The 26104-nt window shown below is 38.7% G+C and overlaps 1 protein-coding gene across 1 annotated transcript in view; it reads right to left on the reverse strand.

Annotated features, from left to right (window-relative positions):
• Positions 1 to 593: 593 nt before the first annotated feature.
• The window catches only part of FAM83D (family with sequence similarity 83 member D), a 36105-nt gene continuing 10594 nt past the window's right edge, over positions 594 to 26104 (reverse strand). The window contains exons 2-4 of the mRNA XM_001381674.4: positions 7013 to 7180; positions 4636 to 4760; positions 594 to 2112 (exon numbers count right to left, since the gene is read on the reverse strand). Of these exons, the coding sequence (XP_001381711.2) occupies positions 1110 to 2112; positions 4636 to 4760; positions 7013 to 7180 (1296 nt within the window). The 3' untranslated portion in view covers positions 594 to 1109. The remainder of the gene's footprint in view (positions 2113 to 4635; positions 4761 to 7012; positions 7181 to 26104) is intronic.

A 26104-nucleotide genomic window follows, 5' to 3' on the forward strand; every position in this document is an offset into this window, starting at 1 on the left:
CATATAGTTTTATAAGAGCTTATCTGGAGAGTGGTTTTAATCCTCCATTTCCTAAGGCTAATAAAGACCTTACCGTCATCTTTTACATTTTCTTATGACTATGGTAATGATAGCTCTCCAGGGTTTGGAACTCTTTACACATGAACTTTTATTTGAACCTCACAACTACCCCATGCTATTATTAGCCCCACTTAACAAATAAGGAAATGGAGGCTTGGAGAAGAGAATTGAATTATCCACGGTCACATGCCAGTATGTGTCTGAGGTGGGAATCAAACACAGGTTTTTCAGCATTCTATCCAGTATGCTATGCTGCCCGTCTTCTCTTTTGAACCTCCAGCCTACATTAGAATTCTCAGTTTATTTCCCCTTCACTAGCAACAAGTTTATTCATTAGTTACCTAATTGTTCATCAACTCATGAGATAGCCCCCTAATATTAAATGTATAGTTTCATTCTTAAAAATCTATGGCAAGGCTTTAGTTCTATATAAGCGTGCTCTTACAACAATGACTGATATGGATGTAAGTGTGCTTTGTGTAAAAATAAAAATAAAAAAAATTAAAATCTATGGCAAAGTAATCAAATACAAGTTGTATCCACATGAATATTTATTGATTTTTTTGAATACTTATTTAATGCTAAGATACTACAGTAATAAAGAAAAAATCATTCTAACCAAAGGAACAGTTTTTTCCCCTTAATAAGAGCATTAGATGTGTAATAAAAGCATTTAGTGTCTACAATAAACTAGAATAGTTATGCAACTATGCAAGGAAAATCCCTATGTGCATTTCTATACCTTGCAACCCCCTAAAGAGTAACCCTTAAAAAAATAATGTTCCGAGAGCAATCCGACAGAGTCAAAATAAAGTTATCAGCATTATTTAAAATAATGCATGCTATAAAGGATTCAAAGAAAACAAGCTAGCTAAATCTTATGCTTTACAAAGTAAAGGAAGGCTCTTTGGCATAGAAGGCATTTTCCGTCAAAAACACTGAGATGTTAGCAGCCTGCAGGAAGAGGGCCCCAGTGACAGGATGGGCAGCACTGCTGGCAAGAGCTCATTATGGCATCATACCCAAAGTCAGCTAACAGGAAGCCTCAGTCACCGGTACGAAGGGTACAGCGCAATATCCCGAATGCCAAGTAAATTGTTGCCACCCCCCAGTGGTGTCGTGGTGTGACTCCCAGGATTACAGCCCAGATATCTTTCGGCCAAAATTGTTCTCCTGGATAGCAAGGTCAGCATGTGATTGAGCCGGGACCGGATGCCGGTAAAGTGAAATGCTCTCTCTTTATTTAAGTTTCTGAAAGAGTCCCTCAGGCATGCTCCCCGGTGGGGGTTGCCAGAGTATTTGGGATACCCAGGATGCAGAAACTCGGTAGCCCTGGTGGAGGAATGGGAGCCAACAGAGCTTGCCACAGAGCCTTGGGAAGACAAAGAAGAAAAGGACTTCAGGCTGGAAGATGTAGATGGCGCAGTGGACATTTTAGATGCCGGGGATACATCTTTTGAGCGGGTCCCCTGAGAAAAAGGAGGTTCTCCAGGCTCGCCTACAGTCTGGGTGGTGATAGACTTTGAGAAGACCACCGTCTGGGAGCCGGTCACTCGGGTAGCAGTCACGGTTTGGGTGCTGCTACACTCTGTCGGGATGCGGGTTTGGGTCCCCACGTGATACGCCCTTATCGCCGGCATCTGCTCCCACGGCTCCGTTTGGGTGGAGACGTCACTTGCCTTTATGAACTCTAACTCAGCCTCTTGACTTAGGCAGTCCTCCTCGCTGATGGTGGAAGTCTCGGGATCATAGCAGTTGTTCTCCATCTTCTCTTCTGCGGGTACCTCTGAGTCCACGGCCTTGTCCGGAGTGCTGGAGAGTCTGGCCAGCCGCTTCCTCAGGAGGTTTCCCAGCGTGAGTTCCTTAGGCGAGGATTTTCTGTTGATCAGGTGGTCAAACTTGTCGCTGCTCCTGCACACGGAGAGGAGCTTGGAACTGATTGGCTTTGACTGGGCATAGAGGATCCGGAACTCTAAGTCAAAATGTTCAACCACCTGGCCTGACAGAATCACTAAGTTGCTGCTATTTAATTTGCCATCGGTCCAGGTAAAGCTAAAGAGTAAAAAAAGAAAAAAATCATTGAAAACAATTCAGTTAACTTTTATGTCTTAAGGTATGATTGTCAGTGGATTCTGCTATTAAAGTTTTGGTGGTATCAAGATCACCAGAAATTTAAATTTAACTCAGGTATGGATACAACTATAGAAACATATAGATAAAATCAGTTTTGACTATGAAATACAGTAATGGCTTTTTTTAAAACCCTTACCTGCTATCTTAGAACCAATACTATGTATTGGTTCTAAGGCAGAAGCACAGTAAAGACTAGGTAGTGGGGGTTAAGTGACTTGCCCAGGGTCACATAGCTAGGAAGTGTCTGAGGCCAGAGTTGAACCTGGGACCCCTCATCAATGCCTTTTTTTATAAACAAAAATATGAGAACTCATGCTTCTAAGAAAATGTTTTCCCCTTATACATCATTTTTGGCTTAAATGCCATATTTCAATTTTATCATGCCATATGTTTTCATAAGATTAAGAGCTTAAAGGAACTCTAGAGATCATGTAGTCCAGCTCTTCCATTTTACAGATGAAGAAACGAAGGCCCAAAGAGGTTAAATAATTTGTTCAAGGTGCATCTAGCTAATATGGGAGAACTGGGATTTGAACTCAATGCCTCTGACTTCTAACTTATCTCTAACACCTTTCTGGTTGTTCTTAAAACCCCAAAACTTCATAAAGGTCCAAAGTTTCCTATCACTGCAGAAATAAAAACAGAACATTCGACAGATCATGAAGGCAATTTCCAAAGAGAAATTCCAGAAAGACTTTGAGCATTGGCAATAATATATAGCTCTCTTTAAGTGTTATCCTGACAGGATAACACTCATGTGCTTTGCCACAATAATCGATACTCAAGTAGAAAGGTGGTCAAAAATCACTGCTGGAGCAGTCGCTGAAAGGTAAATGATTTTTATCTCCAACTTCTTTCTGTAACTTTGTTGTTGTTCAGTCATTTCAGTTGTACCTGACTTTTTGTGATCCCCATCTAGGTTTTTCTTGGCAAACTTAATGGAGTTATTTGCCATTTCCTCCTCTAGATCATTTGACAGATGAGGAAACCGAGGCAGAGTTAAGTGACTTGCCCAGGGTCACACAATTAGTAAGTATCTGAGGCAGCACCCTATACTGATAAAACTTTAAAATGAGGACAACGGGGATAAGCCCAACATCATACAGCAGATAAGTATCTGAGGTTAATGTCTTCTTCATGATTGTGGGCCCAGCACCTTATCCATTGTGCCACCCAGCTTTCCTTCACAGCTGCCCCTCAAAGCTCAGCCCCTAAATGCTGAATAGGCAAGCCAATGCTTCTGTTTTACAGCTAATGGTGGCTTTGAAAACTCTATCTAGTTATATAAGAAGCAAAATTGTTCCTACTATGTTCTCTCCTTGCTCTGTTCCCACTTTCGTAAAGGCTCAACCCGATCTCCTGAATTCCTCATCCCTGAGCACATCTCGATAATAAGAAATTCGATTCAATGGGAACAAGATTTAGAAAACAAAGGGCAAACACGAAAAGCGCTAAACAGCCCAAGTTGGCTTTTTATTCAAACTCTTTGCTTACCTTCCCATTAGAGTTACTAAGAGTTTGAGGTAAATAAGGGATCCAAAAGGCCAAAGGGGAAGTGTTGGGAGCACATGCAAGCATGGATGCTCAACTGCCCATCAGAAAGTATACTAGACCCTCACTGAGTGATCTTGGGGCCAATCACAACTTCTGGGCCTCAATTCCCCAAACTATAAAGAGGATGTGGAGGGAGAGCAGAACATATGATAAAAATAGCCGTCTTTAAAAATCAAAGCTTCCATATGGTAGACAAAGTACCAAAGATGAAGTCTAACTCCTCAGTGTGGCATGGGTGTAACCCTCGGGTCACAAAGTATCTACTCACAGTGTACAATCTCTGGCAAGTTTTCTATCAAGCTAAAAGTAGTCTGAGTATTGACCTTGTGATGGGCCAAATGTCTTCTGTCCTAGGTCCAACCTAAGTATGGGAAGGTATAGAAGCAGAAGGCTGACCATCAGGGGAGGTTGTATTTGGGGCCACATCAATTCACAAAACTCTAAGGTGTGGAAGGGCACCAAGCTGTATTAGTAAAGTTATTAACCACTCTCAACAAAACTGCAGGGTTTTTTCTAAAACTTTTTTTTTCCATTGCAGGAGCAGAGGATTGGGATGGGGGTGGATCAGACTCATGACGTTGGTATAGAAGAATCTGGTGAAGAAATTCCCTTTCTCAAAATAAATCTGTAACATACAGTTTTAGTAAGTTTTCTGGGCAGTTATGTAGTCAATGTGTGCCAGCGGCAAGATTTGAAACTAGACCTTCCAGATTCTAAGGTCAATATTCTCTATGCTACTCCATGCTGTCTCTGTGTCCTAGAACTAAATAAAGTCATTTCATTGAATGAAAGTAACTAGACGGAGGAAAAACAAACATATTTGAAAAACAAACAAACAAATCTTTAATTCAGAAGAATTTGTAGTTAACTCAAGAGTTTGACACTTACCCATAAGAGCCGGTTGCCACTCTAATGCCATCAATTAACATGAACTTTTCATGGATCTTCCCAACAATTTTAGTGCCTGACCTTGTATAGTATATATTTCCAGTAATAGTTCGAACTGTCATAAGCTTTTTTAAAGAGAAAAAGGAATAAAATCTTAATAAAACTTAGTAAGCACTATTATCCAATGATATAAAACAAGATTCATTAATAGTTGCCGGTAAGGCCTACTTGTTGGCAGATAAATGGCGGGTAACTACCTACACTCACCTGGTATAACTGCCAATCTACACTCCAGGATCAAATCTAATCTCTCACTCATATTGCCATGTGCCACCTAGATTCTCCATCTAGAATAGTGGTGTCAAACTCAAATAGAAACAGGGCCACTAAATTGTACAGAAAGATCCCTGCATACTGAATATTGCCTTAGAAAATCACATTTTGACATTATCTATCTTCTGTTGTATTTTTATTTATTTTTTGTTAAATATTTCCCAATTATATTAAAAAAAAACCCAAAACCAAAACTCTTCCCTTCTGTCTTAGAATTGATACTAAGGATTGATTCTAAGGCAGAACAGTAAGCATGAAATAGTTAAGTGACTTGTCCAGGGTCACATAGCCAGGAAGTATCTGAGGCCACATTTGAATCCAAGACCTCCCATCTCCAGGTCTGGGTCTCTATCCACTGGGCCACCTTTCCTTCTTCCTTCACCAAATTACATTTTAAATTGGTTATAGCAATACTTGGAAGTGTTGTGGACTGCATTCTAATGTTTCAGACCATTCTCTTAATACTCTTATTTCTTAAGTCTACTTGTAAAGCACTCAAACAAGGTATTAGAACTTTTGTATATCTGCTTCATCATTAACAAAAAGCCCAACCCCAAAATTAATTTTGGAACAGATTTTTTTGGTAAATATGGAAAAACTTTTAGAAAAAGCTAAAAATAAATAATAGAAAGTCATCATTTGGGAGCCCTTTCCTACCTTCCTCTCCCAAGCGGCAAAGTTAATTCAATACCATGTATACTCCTTTGAATCCTATCTACACTGACAAAAGAAATTTACTATAATATAGCTGTGAGTTGCCTACCACTAAGGTACAGCAGCACAGAGGTCTGCTCCATAAAGAAAATGGCATGAGCAATGTGGTGCAGAATAGAGTTTTCAATTCTATTAGCTAATGCTACACTTGTCCTCATCAGCTGCAATGTTGCCAAAAGAACCTTAAAGATGGGGCTGGCACTGCTGTAAATTGTAGATTTGATCATGGTCTTTCCAACAGCATTATTTTCTTATTTTCAGACTTGATGTCAATTTCCTTTCAAGCTGTGTGTCTGGGATTATCTGCTTGGCTGAGTAAAAGGACTGGAAATTTAAGACTTTCATTAACACTTTAATGGCAACACAGGCAATCAAAACCGTTTTAATAGTCTATTCTTAGTTTCTTTATCATAGAAGAGGGATATGGGGAAGCAGAATGAACCTGAGTTCCTGTAAAAAAAATGCTCCAAAAACTGCAAAGAGAATTATTTAATAAAAAGCAGTTATATTTGGGTCTTAAGTAGTAAACAACAGATGCCAGCCAAAAGCTAACTTTACTAAATTCCAAGTGCTCATGTATTATACAACTGTTGCTCTAACTTTATTTATTTTGCTGGCAATAAGATTTTTTCTGAGAAACATATGGCATAGTGAATAAAGGTATGGCCTCCAAATCAGGAAGATCTGGGTTCCAGTCTCACCTCTGATGTGTACTATTTCTATCACTCTGGGCAAGTCAAAACTTCTCTGATCCCGAGAAACTCCAAGACTATACGCTGTAGAATGAACAAGTAGCAATTTCTCTTGGTATAGGGAGTTTCCTCATTAGGAGCTTGCTGTATTAATAAAATCACAGGTCTGGGCCAATGTCCTTTTCCATTAACATCATGAGATGAATATAGTTATAATTAATGTTAAATTCAAAATCAGGTCTTGGATGTTTACTGGCTGTGTGACTCTGGACAAGTCACTTAACTTTCACCTGCCTCAGCTTCCCCATCTATAAAACGAGAATAATAATAGCACCTATCTCCCAGGGTTGTCGTGGGGATAAAAAGAGTTAATAGTGTTTTGTAAACCTTGCCACATATATTTTGAAATTGAAACATGCATTAAACTTTAATCATGCTCAGAATAAGGGGGGAAATCCTCAAATTTCACATGAAATTAGAAGTCTATTGAATGTAGAAACAAGTAGCTTACAGGACAATGGCTCACTAAAATAGCTATAGTATTAATCCATCTCCAAGCCAATAAATCAATAAAATAAATGAATAAATGTAATCAGTGACAATCTATTCTCCCTCAACATAGATACTTTGGTACAAACCTTTTCCTGTTCAGGATGAACTCTTAGATTCACACACATGTCCAGGAAGTGACGGATCAGAGCCTGGTCCAAAAGAATATACACGGCCACTCCTTGCTTCCTACATACTTCCTGTAGGTCTCTGAAGATGTCAATATCTGTGAATGACTCCATAACCACAGCAATAACCTATGGCAAGGGGGAAAAGAGAGGGAACAGAACTGTTACTTCACAGCAAGAGAGATGTACACTTAGTTGCCAAGACTGAATCTCCTAAATGAGAGCAGATGGAGAAGACTTTAACCCCACTACCCACCCACCAGCATTATCTATTTCCTCTTCCCAATTTCCTAATCCCAGTATCTCCCTTGCAATTCATTTATTAAATATGTTCAAACCATTCTGATCTTCATAGACAATTATTGGATGGTCTAGGTTATCCTTCAATTTTCTTTTTACTTCCAGATTTCCCCAAATGTAATTTATGGCCTCCACCTCCAGTTCTAATAGATGCCTTCTGAAAGCCTTGCAAACTGGATTCGACTTTGACTCCCTTCCCAAAACCACTCTCTCCAAAGTCGTCATGTCAAATCCATCAACCTTTCTTTAGTTCTCATCCTCTTTGAACTCTGTGGCATTTAACATTGTCAACTTGATTAGACTTTTCCCTTCTTTGACTACTGTGACATCACATTTTACTGTTTGTCCTTTTCCCTCTCCAATATTCTTTTTTCACTTCCTTTGCTGGCTCTTCTCCTTTCTTCCAATCTTCCACTTGGGATGCTCCCCAAGGGCCTGACTCTTCCTTCTCTGCATTTGCTCCTTGATTTAGTGCATCCTTTATCAGAAGTAACATCCTTTTAGAAACCTGGGCTTCATTTCCATCCCATTCATCTCTATGCAATGACATCAACTGTACAGAGAGGCAAAATGGTAAAAGAACACTACATTTAGAGTCAAAAGTCCAAGGCTCAAATTACAAGTAGCTCTACCATTGAACTATGTAACCTTAGTCAAATTATTTCCCTTCTCTGAACTTGTTTCCTCCTCTAAAATAAGAAGAGTGGACTAGATGATGTCTAAGGTCCTTTCCAGCTCTAAATCCCAAGATCACCTCTAAGAGGATGACTTCTCTATAGGGTCACAGATTTAGAACTTGAAAGGAAACTCAAAGGTCATCAAGGCCAATCTCACTTAACAGATGAGGAAATTGAGGCCCAAGGAGGTTAAGTAACTTGCCCAGGATCACAGTAAGTAGTACCTAAGGTTAGATTCAAAACCAGATCAACCAGAAACTGTAAACCTTATAAAGGTACATATCATCATTTGTCTATCTTTGCATTAGCCCAGCACTCAGCAAAGTATTCAGTCCAGAATATGTATAAAATATATCTGTATAGTTGGCTTCTAACATAGAAATTCAGCTGGTTCATGAGTAGCATATATAATTCTCTAATTTGGGATTTGGCCCACCCCATCTCCCAAGAGGACAATGATTTACACTTTTGTGGGAAGCAAGAGGAGGATTATAGCTCAGTACTCACTCCTTCACCCCCATTTCCCCCCTTCTAAGATGCATATAAGGCTAGAATTATATCTACCTATAATACCTGTAAATTTTAGGGTCCAAATTAGTTAAAAATCACAGCCCATAGTAGCTGGGGGCAGCTGTCTATACAGAGACTGGAGGTCCTAGGTTCAAATCAGGCCTCAGACACTTCCCAGATGTGTGACCCTGGGCAAGTCACTTAACCCCCATTGCCTAGCTCTTACCTCTCTTCTGCCTTGGAACCAATACATAGTATTGATTCCAAGACAGAAGGTAAGGGTTTAAAAAAAAATCATAATGGCTTTCCCTGGTTGCTTTTAAGGGTAGGTTAACACTTAGCTTAAACTCTTGCCAGTTCAGCTATGTCCCACAAGATGCTGGTTACACAAGAAGACAATCATGGATAGCTAGATAAATCTCTGTCAAAGAAGCAATAAACAAGTCAAAGAAGATATGTGGATTAAAGGAAGTGACAGAATTCAGAGACACAAATTAGTTTTTCAGAATGAGACCAGATCTAGGTTCAACCAAGGAAAGATGTCAAAGTGGAGAATCTGTTCTTAGCAATCGTAAGGGAAGGAAGGAAATAGGCATTTATAATATGCCTACTGTGTGCCAGGCATTATGCCAAACAGTTTACAAATATTATCTCATTTGATTCTCACAACAACTCTGCAAGGTAGGTGCTTATTATTTCTATTTCTCTTTTACATTTGAGAAAAAAAAGCTGAACAAAAGTTTAAGAGACTTTCCCAGCACCACACAACTAGAAAGTATCTGAGATTAATTGAATTTGAACTCAGGTCTTCCTGACATCAGACCCATTCCTCAATCTGTTGGACCACCCAGTTTTCTACATTTACAGGTACTTAGAATCAAGGGACCAATTGGGATCTGACTTCCTTATGTCTCCAGTGCTGGGGAGATCTCCCATTTGCCATTCAAAAATTTGTGCTTGCCTCTCTCTACCTCTCTCCCACCTCCCAGTAATGTGAATTTCAGAATCCAAAGAAGCCCCTTCTCCACTTGTACACAGTGCCATGGACTCAGAGATCTCTCAGCCGATTTGGAGTCATCTTTCTCCCTCCCATTCCTATCACCTGCAAAGTACACAGTGCCAAAGGGCTGTCTATCAGGGAACCGTCTACCCTGCCTGGCTAAGGATTTAAACAGTCGCCCGACTAGACAGAGGAGTAACACACATCTTGATTTGATTGGAGACATATCCTAAGAAACACCTCAATAAACTTCCTTATTAAGTACATTGTATGCAAAGTTAGATTATAGATTGCTAACAGAAGGTATGTATTCTTTGACTCTGATACTATTACATGAACAAGGATTACTCCATTTGACCAGTTTTACATCCTCTCCACATTGTCTGTATTTACATTATTGTGGTCATGTGTATTTTTTTGGCTCTTTATTCACCTTGCCTCACTTCATACAAGTCTTCCCATGTTTCTTGGAATTCTTCATAGTCATCATTCCTTATGGCATAGTAATATTCCATTACATTTACATAATATAGTTTGTTCAGCCACTCCTTATTCCCTGGGCACATATTTTGTTTCCATCTTTTTTGTTACTACAAGTATTGCTCCTATGAATATTTTTACTGGTTGGTTTCTTTCTTTAAACTTTAACAGTATCATTAAAAAAAAGATTTAAAACACGAACTTCCAAATAAATATATTCTTCCCTTTCACCCTTACTCAAACCATCTCTTATAACAATGAATTTAAAAAGGGGGGGGCTAATTTAAAACTAACCAAAATAATGAGTCATTACTGATGTTACATATCCATAGACACCCCCCTTTTGTAAATAAGGAAAGTGGATTGCTTTCTCCCCTATTCTATGCAGCAGCCTGGCTTTGTTATTAATTTCATAGCATCCAATTTGGATTTTTGTTGTTCTTTCAGTTTACATAATTATAATCAGCATTTCTGTTTCTATTTATTTGCCTTTGTCAGTTCATGTACATCTTCCCACATTTCTCTGTTCATGGTCATTTGTTCTTGGGGCACAGTAATTTTGCATTTCAATCATATACCACAATTTATTAGCCATTGCCAATTGATGGGTATCTACTTTGTTTCCAGTTCTTTCTTACTAAAGGAAAAAAGTGCCATTATACATATTTTGGCAGATATGAAACTTTTCCTTTTACCTCTGACTTCTTTGAATAAGGTATAGACATCAGGATAAATTCCAATTGTTTTTCAGAATTAGCAAACCAATTCACAGATCCAATATTATCATATGTGAACATAAGAGTCATATCTGTCAATAATCTCTTTGGGCAGATAGTTTCTAGCAAAAGACTTCTGGATGGAAAAGCAGATGAACAATCTGATTAATTTAACTTTTCTTGCATAATTCCAAATTAATTTCCAAAATAGTTAAACCAATTCATAGTTTTATATGCATGTTGGGGGGGGGGGGAGAAGAAAAAGGCTAACAGAACAGGTGGGGGGGCAGCTGGGTGACTCTGTGGATTGAGAGCCAGACCCAGATCCAGAGATGGGAGGTCCTGGGTTCAAATCTACCCTCAGATACTTCCCAGCTGTGTGACCCTGGGCAAGTGCCTTAACCCCCATTGCCTAGCCCTTACCACTCTTCTGCCTTGGAACCAATACACAGTACTGATTCTAAGACAAAAGGTAAGGGTTTAAAAAAAAAAAAAAAGAACAGGTCCTAGACCTGTGGTTTTAGCCACAGGGTATTCCTAGCATAGAAACTCCTTTTAGACATACAGGAGATAATTTGTCCTTAGAGAAAGGATTTGCTTTTTTGTTTGTTTTTTTAAATAACCCTTACCTTCCATCTTGGAATCAACACTGTTCCAAGGCAAGAGTGGTAAGGGTTAGGCAATGGGGGTTAAGGCACTTGCCTAGGGACACACAGCTAGTAAGTGTCTACAGTCACATTTGAACCCAGGACCTCCCATCTTTGGGCCTAACTCTCAGTCCACTGAGCTACCTAGTTGCCCCCTAGAGAAAGGATTTGAATACTGAGAGATTAAAAGTTTTGCCACAAATCAGAACCTGACCCAATTCTGCCAAATCTTGCCCTAGAGTTGGAAAATGTTAGAGGCAGGAGTTGAACTTGGGCCTTCCTGACTCCTGGGTTATCTACTGTACTCTGCTGCTTCTCCAGAGGGGATATGTTAACTATCCCCCTATGTTAACTAGACTTAGCACTGATCCTGAAGTTATTAGTCACGTCCTTTGGGGCCGCCACAGGAACAATACCTGGTGGCATACGATTACTTTCCAACAAGGCTGTGTAGGTGCTGCTTACATGCCAAACACCCTTACAAGTCCATACAAAGAAAGCTAACTACTTGCCTAAAGCCAAAGAAAGACTTAATGCTGCATTTTCAGTACAGTCATTGGAAGCTGTAGGTCTTGGCTGCTTGTCTTACCAATTTGCTAGCAAAAACAGAGGCCTTTTGTCTACTTTGGCCATGTGCCTAGAGTTTCTTGCTCTGCCCAGGTCTGGGAAAATCGAGCATTCTCTTCAGTCATCTTCCTCCTCACTACCTCTTCCTAACTGGACAGTTCCCTAAAAAGCAGTGGTTCTAGCAAAATAGAAGCCAGGACTTAGAAATGTGTGAGTAGGAAATGGGATCATATTGTTAAATTGGGAACAACTTCTCAAGTTTCCAATTGCAGCCTTTAAATATCTATTATGGGATCAAAGTAAGGACCAAATGTCAAAATTCTGCAATCTCTTATTTCCTACCTCCTCACTTAACTACTCCACCACCTCTCTAATTCTCCTGTGATGCTATCTAACCAGATCTTCTTATCCAGTTAATAAATGCTTGCTGAATTGACTTAAAGAACACAGGTATGTTATTCCTGGATCACTGCCTTAAAACACTACCATAAAAAGCTTTATTCTTTTTAAAAAATACCTTGGAATTGGGCCTTGCAGTACCAACATCTTTACATCACTTGAATCTCTTGGATGTCATTCACCCATGATCTTTTGAAAAGGTAAATCAAGTTCCATTGCACTTGGTCATAGGTTTTTCTGCACCCTCCCCCCCCCAAGCAAGGAAGGGACCTGAGTGGCTTCGGATTCTAATCTTGTAAGAATAACTGATTTCCTCAAAGTGAAATAACTGCCAAGTTTCGAAATGAACTGGGAAATAGTGGGGCTTCTCTAAAAGTGATCTAAGGAGAAGTGCAAATTCTTTCGAAATCAAATATTGACATGTCATTTAATAGAACAATGGCATGAGTAATGCCATCATGTTAAATTAAGCATTAGATTCTTGCTCATTATTAATTTCATTGACTTCATAAATGTTACACCCTCTCCCATTTGGACTGTGAAAAAAACAGATCTAAAAGTCAGCCCACACACTCCACTGGGACTCTTTGGGGGTCTTAAAAGATTTCTTCTTTCGCCATTTTCTCCTTAAAACCTAAGCATGAAGATGTCTAACTGAGTGGCAAATTCTAGTCTTAGAGATTCTACTCATTAGAAAGTGATCTATTTCTCACGAGGGGTGGTGTTATTTGCTGGTTGTCTAGCTAGATACCTATGAGATAACTCATGCCTGACCAGGATATGAAATAAACTTGGCCCGGTGTTTGTAGAACCTTGATAAAAAAAAAAAAAATCTTTATTTCCCTACAGCCTCCCAACCCTATCATGTGCTCTTAGGAATATCTGGTCATATTGCTTCAAACTGTTTGACTAAAACCACATGAGAAATTCTAGGCTAGAATGAAAATCAGACATAATTCCCACTACCTGAGGTCTGACAAAGACTAAGGAAGAGAAGGAAAAGGAATGCTCCACCCTAAAGAGTCTAGCACATGCCGCACCCCACTCTGAGAATACACTCCATTTTCCCATTTGCTCATACAAGCTAGAACCCGTTCTTTTAGGTCACAGAATCATAAAATGTTACAGCTGGAAGGAACCCTAAAGATCATTTAGTCCAACTCCTATTTTGCAGATGAAGGATTGGGATTTTACGATTTCTCTAGAAAAAGAAACAGATTTACAAACATCCGTCAAGATATAACTAAAATTGGCTGAACTATTTACTGATCTATTTTTAGATTTGATTTTAGATCTATTTTAGATCAAGGACTCAAGAAGGCCTTGATTTTTTATATGTTTAACAATGAAATCTGAGACTATTGTTTTCTTGTTTGTTTCGAGGTGAAAGTTAAGGATTCTGACCTTTATTTCTAAATTACAGTAAGTTCCCCTTATCAGAAGTTTCACATTCTGTGGTTTGAGTTAACTGCAATCAAACCAAAGTGCTGGAGATCCTCTTGTGAAGGGCTAGAAGTCTACCTGTGGCAGCAATCTGCCCCAGCAGAAATCTCTTCTGCTTCCACTTTCACTTTTTAAAGGTTTTTTCGGGGGGGAAAAGAGGGGACTCTTAGATGGGAGGAACCACATAGAGGTCAGAAAATGTGAGGTTTCTGCCATCCAAGGTAGAAACATATCCTCCTTGGAGAATGCAGGGGCCCTACTGTAATTATTGGATAACTCTCACTTCAACCCAGATGAAGAGATCAGATGATCGAAAGAGTTACAGCCTTACACTAGAAATCAGAAACTACAGAGTACTGCAATATTGCCGTGGGTTTTTAAAATTTGTATTTAGTTAGTCAATTTAGAACATTTTTCTTACTTACAAGAATCATATTCTTTCCCTCCCCTCCTTGGATAATGTTCTTTCTCATAGATCCCTCCAAGTTGTTCAGGGACATTACACCACCACTAATGGAGAAGTCCATTACATTGGATTGTACCACAGTGTATCAGTCTCTGTGTACAATGTTCTCCTGGTTCTGCTCCTCTCGCTCTGCATCACTTCCTGGAGGTTGTTCCAGTCTCCATGGAATTCCTCCACTTTATTATTCCTTTGAGCACAATAGTATTCCATCACCAACAGATACCACAATTTGTCCAGCCATTCCCCAATTGATGGGCATCCCCTCATTTTACAATTTTTGGCCACCACAAAGAGCGCAGCTATGAATATTCTTGTACAAGTCTTTTCCCCATTATCTCTTTGGGGTACAAACCCAGCAGTGCTATGGCTGGATCAAAGGGCAGACAGTCTTTTATCACTCTTTGGGCATAGTTCCAAATTGCCCTCCAGAATGGTTGGACCAATTCACAACTCCACCAGCAGTGTATTAATGTCCCAATTTTGCCACATTCCCTCCAACATTTATCACTTTCCTTTGCTGTCATGTTAGCCAATCTGCTGGGTGTGAGGTGATACCGCAGAGCTGTTTTGATTGGCATCTCACTGATTATCAGAGATTTAGAACACTTTTTCATGTGCTTATTAATACTTTTGATTTCATCCTGTGAAAACTGCCTATTCATGTCCCATGACCATTTGTTGATTGGGGAATGGCTTGATTTTTTGTAAATTTGACTTAGTTCTTATATATTTGGGAAGTTAAACTTTGTCAGAGAGTTTTGTTATAAAAATGTTCTCCCAGTTTGTTGCTTTCCTTCTAATTTTGGTTGCATTGGTTTTGTTTGTACAAAAACATCTTAATTTGATATAATCAATGTCATTCATTTTACATTTTGCAATGTTCTCTATCTTTTGCTTGGTCTTAAATTCCTTCCTTTCCTGCAGATCTGACAGGTATACTATACTAATCTATGTTCGTCTAATTTATTTATGATTTCGCTCTTTACATTTAAGTCATTTACCCATTCTGAATTTATCTTGGTGTACAGTGTGAAATGTTAATCTAAACCCAATCTCTCCTATGCCGTTTTCCAATTTTCCCAGCGATTTTTGTCAAATAGTGGATTTTTGTCCCAAAAGCTGGGATCTTGGGGCTTGTCATAGACTGTCTTGCTGAGGTCACTTACCCCAAGTCTATTCCACTGATCCTCCTTTCTGTCTCTTAGCCAGTACCATATTGTTTTGATGACCACTGCTTTATAATATAGTGTGAGATCTGGGACTGCAAGGCCACCTTCCTTCACATTTTTTTTTCATTATTTCCCTGGATATTCTTGATCAATTGTCTCTTTTAAAAAATATTTTGTTTTACCTCTGACAAAGGTATAATTACTCAAATTTATAAAGAGGTAAATCAATTGTAGAAAAAAATCAAGCCATTCTCCAATTGATAAATGGGCAAGGGATATGAATAGGCAATTTTCAGATAAAGAAATCAAAACTATTAATAAGCATATGAAAAAAGTGTTCTAAATCTCTTATAATCAGAGAGATGCAAATCAAAACAACTCTGAGGTATCACCTCACACCTAGCAGATTGGCTAACATGACAGCTATGGAAAGTAATGAATGCTGGAGGGGATGCGGCAAAGTTGGGACATTAATGCATTGCTGGTGGAGTTGTGAATTGATCCAACCATTCTGGAGGGCAATTTGGAACTATGCCCAAAGGGTGCTAAAAGACTGCCCTTTGATCCAGCCATCGCACTGCTGGGTTTGTACCCCAAAGAGATAATAAGGAAAAAGACTTGTACAAGAATATTCATAGCTGCACTCTTTGTGGTGGCAAAAAAATTGTAAAATGAGGGGATGCCCTTCAATTGGGGAATCGCTGAACAAATTGTGGTATATGTTGGTGATAGAATACTATTGTGCTCAAAGGAATAATAAAGTGGAGGAATTCCATGGAGACTGGAACAACCTCCAGAAAGTGATGCAGAGTGAAAGGAGCAGAACCAGGAGAACATTATACACAGAGACTGATATAGTGTGGTACAATTGAATGTAATGGACTTCTCCATTAGTGGCAATGCAGTGATCCTGAACAATCTGGAGGGATCTATGAGAAAAACCACTATTCATATTCAGAGGAAAAACTGTGGGAGTAGAAACACAGAAGAAAAACAACTGCTTGATTACATGGGTCGAAGGGATATGATTGGGGATGTAGACTCTAAATGAACATCCTAGTGCAAACACCAACAGCATGAAAATAGGTTCTGATCAAGGACACAAGTAATATCCAGTGGAATTGAGTGCTAGCTATGGGAAGGGGTGGGGGAGGAAGGGAGGGAAAGAATGATTCTTGTAATCAAGGAATAATGTTCTAAATTGACTAATTTAAAAAATTTTCTCAAAAAAAAATATTTTGTTTTAAAGGTGTTGGAAACCACCTTGTCATCATCTATTTCAACTTGCTTTCCTCAAAAATGAAATTAAGCCAGAAGAAGTGAACCATATACAGTAAATGGCATCTGTAGATCTTGAAAGTGGAACTTCTGAATGATCAGGGCTCTGATGTATGATTCCTGAACCTCAGTCTGTCCCCAAAACACTTTCAGGGGCCATAAAGTCAAAACTATTTTCATAATAATACTGAGATGTTATTTGCCTTTTATAATATTCTTTCCTTTCCAATTATATATCTGTGCAAGGCTAAATTTCTTCACATACTTCAACCAAAGACCGACTGAAGAAACAATTATGACAACCCAGGTGTTTTCTATTAAGCTAGATATTAAAGAGATTTTTTTAAAAATGTGTCAAAGGATGCTATTCTTCTCAATCATTTTTTTTAATTTTGGAAGTTCTTTTCATAAATGTATACTTGTGTTGATCTGTAACTTACTGTTTTTAACTGAATAATTATTTTAAAATTTTACCAGTTTGGGGGCAGCTAGGGGGAACAGTAGATAGAGTATCAGGACTGGAGTTGGGAGGATATGGGTTAAAATGTGACTTCAGACACCAACTAGCCGTGTGATACTGAGCAAGTCACTTAACCTCAACTGCCTAGCTCTTAGCACTCTTCTACCTTGGAATTGACATTTTGTATTGATTCTAAAATGGAAGGGAAAGGTTTAAAAATAAATAAATAAATAAAAATGTACCAGTTTCATTTCTAAGATGAATAAAGCATATAAATCAAAAGCTCTTCAGGGTCTTTAATATTTTTAAGACTGTTAAAAAAGGGTCCTGCAGCCAAAAAGTTTGAGAACCTCTACCCTATGCCAAGATGCTTATAGCATATTGGTGCCCATTGAATTATTTCAGTCGTGTCTAACATACAACTATTATATGAGTGAAAAAATGGGTCTGACAAGTTCAAAACTGGTTTCTGAATTAATGAACATACATACCTACCATCTGTATTAGTACCATGACAATTACAGAAATATTTGCTTTGTATGTATTTTTATACAGTTCATGCCTCCTAAGAGAAATATAAACTCCTTGAAGGCAAAGACTGGTTTTATTTTTTTGTAATACTACTATTACTACTTATTAATACTAAAATGAATTACTATTAGTAATACTACCAATTGTATTACTACCAATATACTTGAAAGTATAGTGTGTGAGGGAGCAGCTAGATGGCTCAGTAGATAGAGAGCCAGGCCTGGAATCAGGGGGTCCTGGGTTCGGATTTGGTCTCAGACATATCCTAGCTGTGTGACCCTAGGTAGTAGGTCACTTAACCCCTATTGCCTGACCCTTATCACTCTTCTACCTTGAAACCAATACTTATAATCGATTCTAGGCAAGAATTAAAAAAAAAAAAGTATATATATAGTCTGTGCAATATTAGTACATAGTAGGAGCTTAATAAAGGTGTGTTGAATTTAAAAAATCATTCTGGGCTCCGTTCAAGGGATATATTACTTAAATCCAATGTTATGGGTGTTTAAATTATTCTAAATCCAATTCTTTCTCAGGTTATTGTTGACAGGAAGTCTGTGTCAGTCATTTTCTACTTCAGTGCCTCAGTTTCCCCTCCCACCTCATAACTTTAAAACAAGTATATATACAAATACACTTGGAATTCTGCCATAGGAAGGTGTTTAGTCAAAGGTAGAACATTAATTTGTGTCCTACACTCAACATCCTGTGATATGGAATGCTACCTGTTGACTAACCAGGGCCCCAAATTCTATTTCCTTAACTTACCAAAGTTTACTTGCCCAGGAGCTTTCCTTTTGACATTTAACATATGAAATACATACAAAGGGCAGATGAGGAGGAAGGAATCACAGAATCTTAGGCATGAGAAGTAGCAACGTCAGGATGTGTGTGGTTGGGGAGCAAGGTTTTAGTCAGTTCAACTGCCCACTTACTGGAGGAATCCCTTTTATAGCATCCCTGATAAATGATTGTTCAGAATCTCTCTGAACCCTTCTAGGGACAAAGAGGTCATTGTCTCAGATTGTGGCCATTCTGATAGCTATATTTGTTATAAAACTCTTCCCTAAAATAGGTATCAAGTGATAACATTTGTACAACCCAGTGGAATTGCTTGTTGGCTCTGGGAGGAAGAGGGGAGGGAGAGAACATGAATCATGTAAACACGGAAAAATATTAAAAAAATAAAAATTGGGGGAAAAAAATCTTCCCTTTGTCAATTTCTCTCCTAAAACATGGCACTTCTTATAACTAAAATCTAAGATCCTCCAAATGGGGTTTTACTGCCCAAGGCAGAGTTTTGTCCAGCTATTACCTCCATGGCCTGGGATCTGTATGCCAATTACTGAAGTTCACTTGTTACTTGAAGAGAACGAAAAACTCAGTTTTAATTTCTGTGCTTTTTACCTTGGGCTTCTAATGTATTATTTGTGAAATTGTCTGTCTTTGGAGTTAAGGCACTAGAAAAACCTTTTCCCACAGAGAAGCTTCGTAACTTTGTGGATCTGCAACAAAGCCTCTCCATTATACCTTTCACAAAATTTCTCTAATCAGCTTTATACAAATGACAAGTCCAATATCTTGGTGAAGGGCTGACAGCCTCAGTTCAAATAGGGTGGTACAACCTCACTCCAGGAAGGCACAAGCTACTCAGTGGGTGGAGGATTAAACAAATTGCTGGCTTAATAAGAGAGGCTGACAGTGCATGAATACATTTCCCTTAAATTATTCCAGCATAAAGTATATAGGTGGGATGGGGCTTTTTAGAACAGGAAAATATATGTGTAGCAAAGGGTTTTTTTTTTTAAACCTGCAATTTCTATTTATTTTTAATGTCAATAATATGGAAACACAAAGCTGAGGCAACGTGGCTTATAGGAAAAGAAAAATCAGGGCCTAGGTTCAAATCCTGACTCCACCTGAATGCCTTTAGGCAAAATTACTTTACCTCAGTTTCTAAAATGAGGTTAGACTAGATTATCCTTGAGACCCCTTCCAGCCCTCAATTCTATGGTCCTACGATCAACCCAGAAGCTGGTTCTTTCTAATTATTATCTTCTTCTCTACTACCACCATACCACAGCATACAATATTTGCCTTCTTTCCCACCAAATTCAATAGAGATCAAAATTCTTTGGAACTTCATGTCCAAATATTTTCTCATATTTCCTGAAATGTTTTTTTGTTCATGAATAGGAAAATACTGGGAAGAGGAGTCTCTTTCTAGTCTATGATCTAGGATCACTTGGGCTAAAACTGGAAATATAAGGTCAATTCCCATGAAACCTAACCTATTCCATGTAGATCTGTTTTTGAAGAAATCTACTCTCAGGTCACACAAGTCCAGACCACAACCATGAGAGATTTGAGGACAATGCTCTGGGCTAGGAAGATATCATGGAACAATAGCTAACATTTATATAGATCTTGGTAAAACATTTTATTTTTTAATGAGCATCTACTTTATTTTGAGGTCTTTAATACCAAAAAAAAGTGCTGCTATAAATACTTTGGAATATATGTGATTGGTCTCCCTTTTTATCTTTGACATTTTTTGTTTATTATCCTAGTAATGTGATTTCTAGGGTCAAAGACTGCGTACATTTCATTTATTTTTTTTGTTGTTGGCAAAACATTTTAAATATGTCTTCATTTTAGCTTCACAACTATCCTATGAAATATATACTAGTGGTATTATTATCTCCATTTTACAGATGAGGAAAATGAGGCCAAACATGCTAAGTGTCTTGCCCATACACATGCATGTTCTGAACCTGGGTCTTCCTATTCCTTCATGCCATGATGCATCCAAATCACCCCAGCACAACAGAACTCCAGGAGAAAAGATTAAGCCAAGGATGGAGCCAGGAACTGGGGTCTATTTAACCCCTAGCTAAGCCAGACTCTGAGGCTCCTGCTTGGCTTCACTCATTTCAATGTCAGAAAAGCTTAGAAATGACCTGGTCTCTGGTGGGAAGAAAAAGTACTATTTATCAGAACAACAATGCCTGGGGTCATCTCAGTGTTCGCTCCCAAACCCAGCTGTATCCCAGCATTGCTCAATAGCTTTTCATCAATCACCAGCCAGCAAGCAGTTAAACAGATGCTCAATAAGTAGGTGTTGATAATGATGATGACAACCTACTGGCACCTATAATCTCAGTCCTGTTGGGAGGATAAAAGGTCCCTTCCCTTAAAAAGCTTAAAAATTAAATCATTTTATCCATTAAATAAATCAGTGAAATAAGTGAGATTGATCTTCACATCTCTTAATTCTTCTAGGTCTTTAAAGATCATTCCTCCCCCCAGCCCCACCCCCTTAGGCCAGATCTTCTACTTTTTTATACAAATAGGGGGTACACTTTATTTTTTGACGGCTCTACACCAAGGCCAAGTTTTGGCACAGCCTACCCAAACTGGAAAGGCTTCAAGTAGAGGTTGGGTGGTAGATTATATGTCCATCCTCTGAGGACCAGCCGAGTGAGTGACTGGCAGAGAGATTTGTGTCCAAACTGAACACAGGGGCCCCAGCATCTCTTAAATACCATTCACTGAGTTGTACAGGAGTTATAATCTTGTCCAAGGAGGAAGTATCCACGGAGACTCATGATTCCTCATAGATCCTTGAAATACTCCAGTTGGGACAAGTACCTAAAAAAAAAGGTGACTGGGAAATGTAAATGGAATCTTGTCTATAGGAATCAAAGAGCAATCGAGTAGGTACGTGAATATCGAACACAATGGGAGGGAAAAAAGATGGGGATGATGGCTAGGAACTGTATAAGAGCTTTGGGGAATAGACAAGTAGCGAATCACCAATGAATTGTAGATTTAGATTGTAGTTTTTGTAAATTGTACAAAATAGTAAGTTTTGTAGAAACAAAAATAATGGTTATATTTCAGTTCAGTAGTTAACCTTACCATCGTGATGCCATCTCAAGTGAATCACTTGAGATCTCTAGGAATATTTTATTCAAAGAGTAACTAATAACTATGCTCAAATCCTGTTTTTGTGGTTTAGAGGATCAGTTGTGTAACTTATAGGAGGCCTCCAACAAGATTCCTCAATAGCTACTCAACTGGTCTGTACTCTTGCTTACAGCAGTAGATAACTTGCTCATCAATAATTATCACTCCTACTAACCCTTAAATTATCAAAAGGATCCTAGATGCTGAGGTCATAACAAAAGGGCCCCTTTTGAAGAGGAGCACGTGGCTTCAGTCAGACAGCTAAAGACTGACCACATGGACATGATGAGTTCAGATGTCACCCTTCCCCCCCCTCCCCAGGATTCCAGTGTTCCAATAGTTAGTTAGGGACCTACATAACCAATACATCATTAGAATACAGGGCTTCCATTCAGGGTTCCCTAAGTGGTAGGCACCCTGAACTTAGATCTCTACTTACATGATGAGAAATATATTTTTGTGCAACAAATACAATAACTTTGCTGTAATTCAATTGAGCAAAATACAAATGTACTCTGTGCCAAGAGCTAGAGATACAAAGACAAGAATGCCCTCAAGGAACTCTTTGGAGGAGGGAGAAAGAAGGAGGAAATGGGAATGGCACAATCCATGCACATTTAAGCATAAGGAAAATTGAGGAAGGAGAGGATGCTGACAACTTGTGGAAAGAGGGAAATCATGGAAGCTTTCACACAGTAGCATTTGATCCAAATCTTGAAGGAAGGCAAGGACTCTAAGAGGTGAAGATGAACAAGGAACTCCTTGAAGAAGTGGTTTGTGCAAATACACAGAGGAGGCAAGAGATGGGAGGTTTAAAGTGAAGAACTTATAGTAATGGCCAAAACAAATCTGCAAAAGGAAATAGTGTGAAATAGGGATAGAAGGGTAGGATGGAGTCAAACTGTGAAGGGTTTTAAATGCCAGACTATAATCTGCATTTACTTAAGGGCACTGGGGAGCCATTGTCCATGAGATATGTTGCTTGAGGGGAAAGATATTCAAAGTAGAGATTCATGAATACATTCTGGTTTGCATTTCACCAAGGGGATGGACCAAAATAAGGGGTGAAAATAACAGGAAGAATTCTGTTTCACTCTTGTTTAGGTTTGTTTGTACAGGTATGACAGATCACCTCTTTCTTAGATAATTCTCTGATGTTTTCTTACCGTAGCCCTGTATATAGTTCACTGGGGATATATGACTAGATGATAGAGACTGTTTTCTATCAGACTTCCTTCTTTAAGATTATACCATTTCAGGGGGCAGCTGGGTGGCTCGGTGGATTAAGAGACAGGCCTAGAGACGGGAGGTCCTAGGTTCAAATTTGACCTCAGACACTTCCCAGCTGTGTGACCCTGGGCAAGTCACTTGACCCCCATTGCCTAGCCCTTACCACTCTTCTGCCTTGGAACCAATACACAGTGTTGACTCCAAGACTGAAGGTAAGAGTTAAAAAAAAAAGGATTATACCATTTCAAACTGTTAGTTTATACTCTAATTCTATCAAGAGCATATAAATATGAGGGAATTCTCACATAACTCGGTTACTTCCTTTTTAAATTTCATTGCAGGGTAAGGTGGCCTATTTTTCTTCTGGCCTTGATCTCATCCTTCCTATCCCTCCTCCTCCCAAACTACAGGACTAGACTTTTATCTTTGATCTACATTCAGCCAGACATCCATAAAAGAAATTTTGCATTTCTAGCACACTTTTCTCAAGGGAGGAAAGAATGGTATTAATTTCATTAAACTGGTCCCAAGGTTTCTGAACACTAACAACTGGAGGTAGAGACATAGGGAAACACTGGAAGGTGACTGCACCTGGCCTGAGCCTTAAAGGAAGACAAGAGATGGATGAGGAAGAAGTACATTTGCTAGATGGTTTGTGTAGATGCAGAGGCAAAAGATGGAGTGTCCAAACTGTGAGGAACAGGAATATGACTCCTTGCTCATCTTCATCTTTTAGAATCCTTATCTTCCTTCAAGTTTTGCCTAAAAAGGAGGCTCATTTCTCAAGACTATATAATGCATAAAAGCCAAAGCTGTTTGCCAGTTTAGTTCGATTCCACAAGCACTTTTTAAGGTACCTACAACATGCCAACCTCTGTGTTAGGCACTGGAGGCACTGAGGCAAAAAGAACAAACAAAAAAGTTAACCAGTCTCTGACCTCCAGGAATATACATATTACTTCCTAACAGTTCCACTAAGGCTGGCCCAATTTAGTCAATGAAGCTGGCACTCAAATGCTTCTTCTGATTCCAAGCCTAAGCTTATTCTACCACACCTAAGGACCCTAAAGAATGAATTAAGATTTTAAAGAAACAGAAGGTAAGGCTATAAATGTCAGGCAAAAGAAACAAAAGTGTGGCATTGGGAATAAACAGTGTATTTGAAAGATGTGAGAAGACCTATATTTGTCTAGAATAGGCAATACGGGTGGAGAGGCAGGGAGGGGTTATATTATGGAGAGCCTTGAATGTCAGGGCAAAGTTTGGACTTTATGTTCAGAGCAACAAGAGGGAGATGAACACAAGTTCTCAAACAGGAAAAGCAACTTAATGAAAACAGCATTTTTAGTTGGCTGGACTGACAAGGATACAGGATCTGGGATAGAGACTGGAAAACTCTTGCAATACTGCACATAACTATAAATTTTCTTTACAAGGTTCTAATCACGTGTTTCCTTTACAGGGAATCCAAAATATCCTCTTTTTAGGTCACTGTATTCCACATTTAAGCATTTTTCAAAAGAAAAAACAAATGTCACCAATGACTTTACAAAGTTTTCCACTTCCTTCTTCTCCACGGTCTACATTCTTTCTATTTCTAGTTTTTCAGTAATTGACTGGCATCTTCCCATGCATCAAAAAACCAAACCAAACCAAAAAATAAACCTCTTAACTATACAAACAAAAATGAGGATAAACAGGGTATGTATGGGGTTTAAGAGGTGATTAGAGGAGAAAAGACTTGAGATAAAAATAATCAATATGCTACCAAAAGAACAAAATAGATTTTTGTATAGTCATCCAACTTCCTGTCCAAAATCTATTATAACAATAAAATCCTGATATTTACATAGCACCTTTTAGTTTACAAAACTTCTACACATAGTTTCTCATTTGATCCTCATAACTTTATGAAGAAGCCTCCTGGTATCCCTTTGGTAGTTAATAGAGATGCTTCAATGTGACAACAAATTTCATAGAGATTCCTGTCTTAGGTACAATGATTTTATTGATATTGGACAGAGAAATCTTGCAATCTTAAAAACCACTTGTTTGTCTTGGACCCAACATGAGAAATTATGTAATATTTTCCTCTAGCATGTAAGCCACAAAACTATAAATGTAACCTGATAAGATCAGGGCTTTTATTTCTGACACTTTACTAATCCTAAGAATGAGAAGTTGAGGCAACCTTAAAATCCTCTAGTGAAGAGAGAGTGGTTTTCTATGTGAAATATGGACTGGAGGGACCAAGTCATCATAAGAGGGAATAAACTGCCACTCAGTTAACATTCTCAGCCCCATTGATGCCTTTAGAAAACAGCTGTGGAAGCTGAACAGAATAATTGTGGTTTGAATAAGAAGGATAGAATTTGAGATTCTGCTACTTGTACTACTTCTCTCACTGTTTATACTATTGAGTATCAAATGAGATCACACAGAGTGCTTTCTAACCAAACACTACGTGAAATCATGATTTACAGCATTATCATATTTTATCTCCTCTATGAAGCTGTCTCTGATTTAGAAGGGAGAAGTGATTTATGCTAAATAAGTATTATTTCTTTAATTTAAAATATTACATTTTAAGCACCTTCCATATGAAATGGACAACAAGGATCCAAAGAAATATGGACAGCGGCACTAGGCAGGTAGTACCTCTCTCATGTGCCTCACAAAATAGCCCAGGTCTGGTAAAACAACAAAAATTAAACCACCCAACTAGGCGACTACAGATACTCCTCTTCCCAAGTAGCTGCCCCTAACAGCAATTTATTTCCCTCCACAACGCTTCCCTTCATTCTCATTGTTTTAATCCCATGATACTAAGGCAACTACCTTCCTGTTAATCCCACACACACCTTGTTTCAGTGCCAAGTGAGTACAGAGTCTGCAGAGGCAAAGGAAAAGGAAAGAGCAAGTCCTGGACGCCAATACACTTTCTCCCCTTCCACAGACCATTACCATTTTTGAGAGATAGACTCCTCAGCACTGTTCCTCCATTTCTGCTCCAGTACTTCTTTTCCTGAATATGAATCCATAGATCACCCCCAAATTCTAATACCATCAATGAAATATCCAGGGTTGCCTGAATCCAATTTCAAACAGAGATGAACCTTAAAGTCTGTCCAACTTGAGTGTCAATGACTCTATAGTTGTAGAGGGTCATCCCTTTTAACATTCTTCCAATTGCAATTATCCTTTTCACAAA

The sequence above is a fragment of the Monodelphis domestica genome, chromosome 1, assembly GCF_027887165.1.
Source record: "Monodelphis domestica isolate mMonDom1 chromosome 1, mMonDom1.pri, whole genome shotgun sequence".
NCBI classification, from domain to species: Eukaryota; Metazoa; Chordata; class Mammalia; order Didelphimorphia; family Didelphidae; genus Monodelphis; species Monodelphis domestica.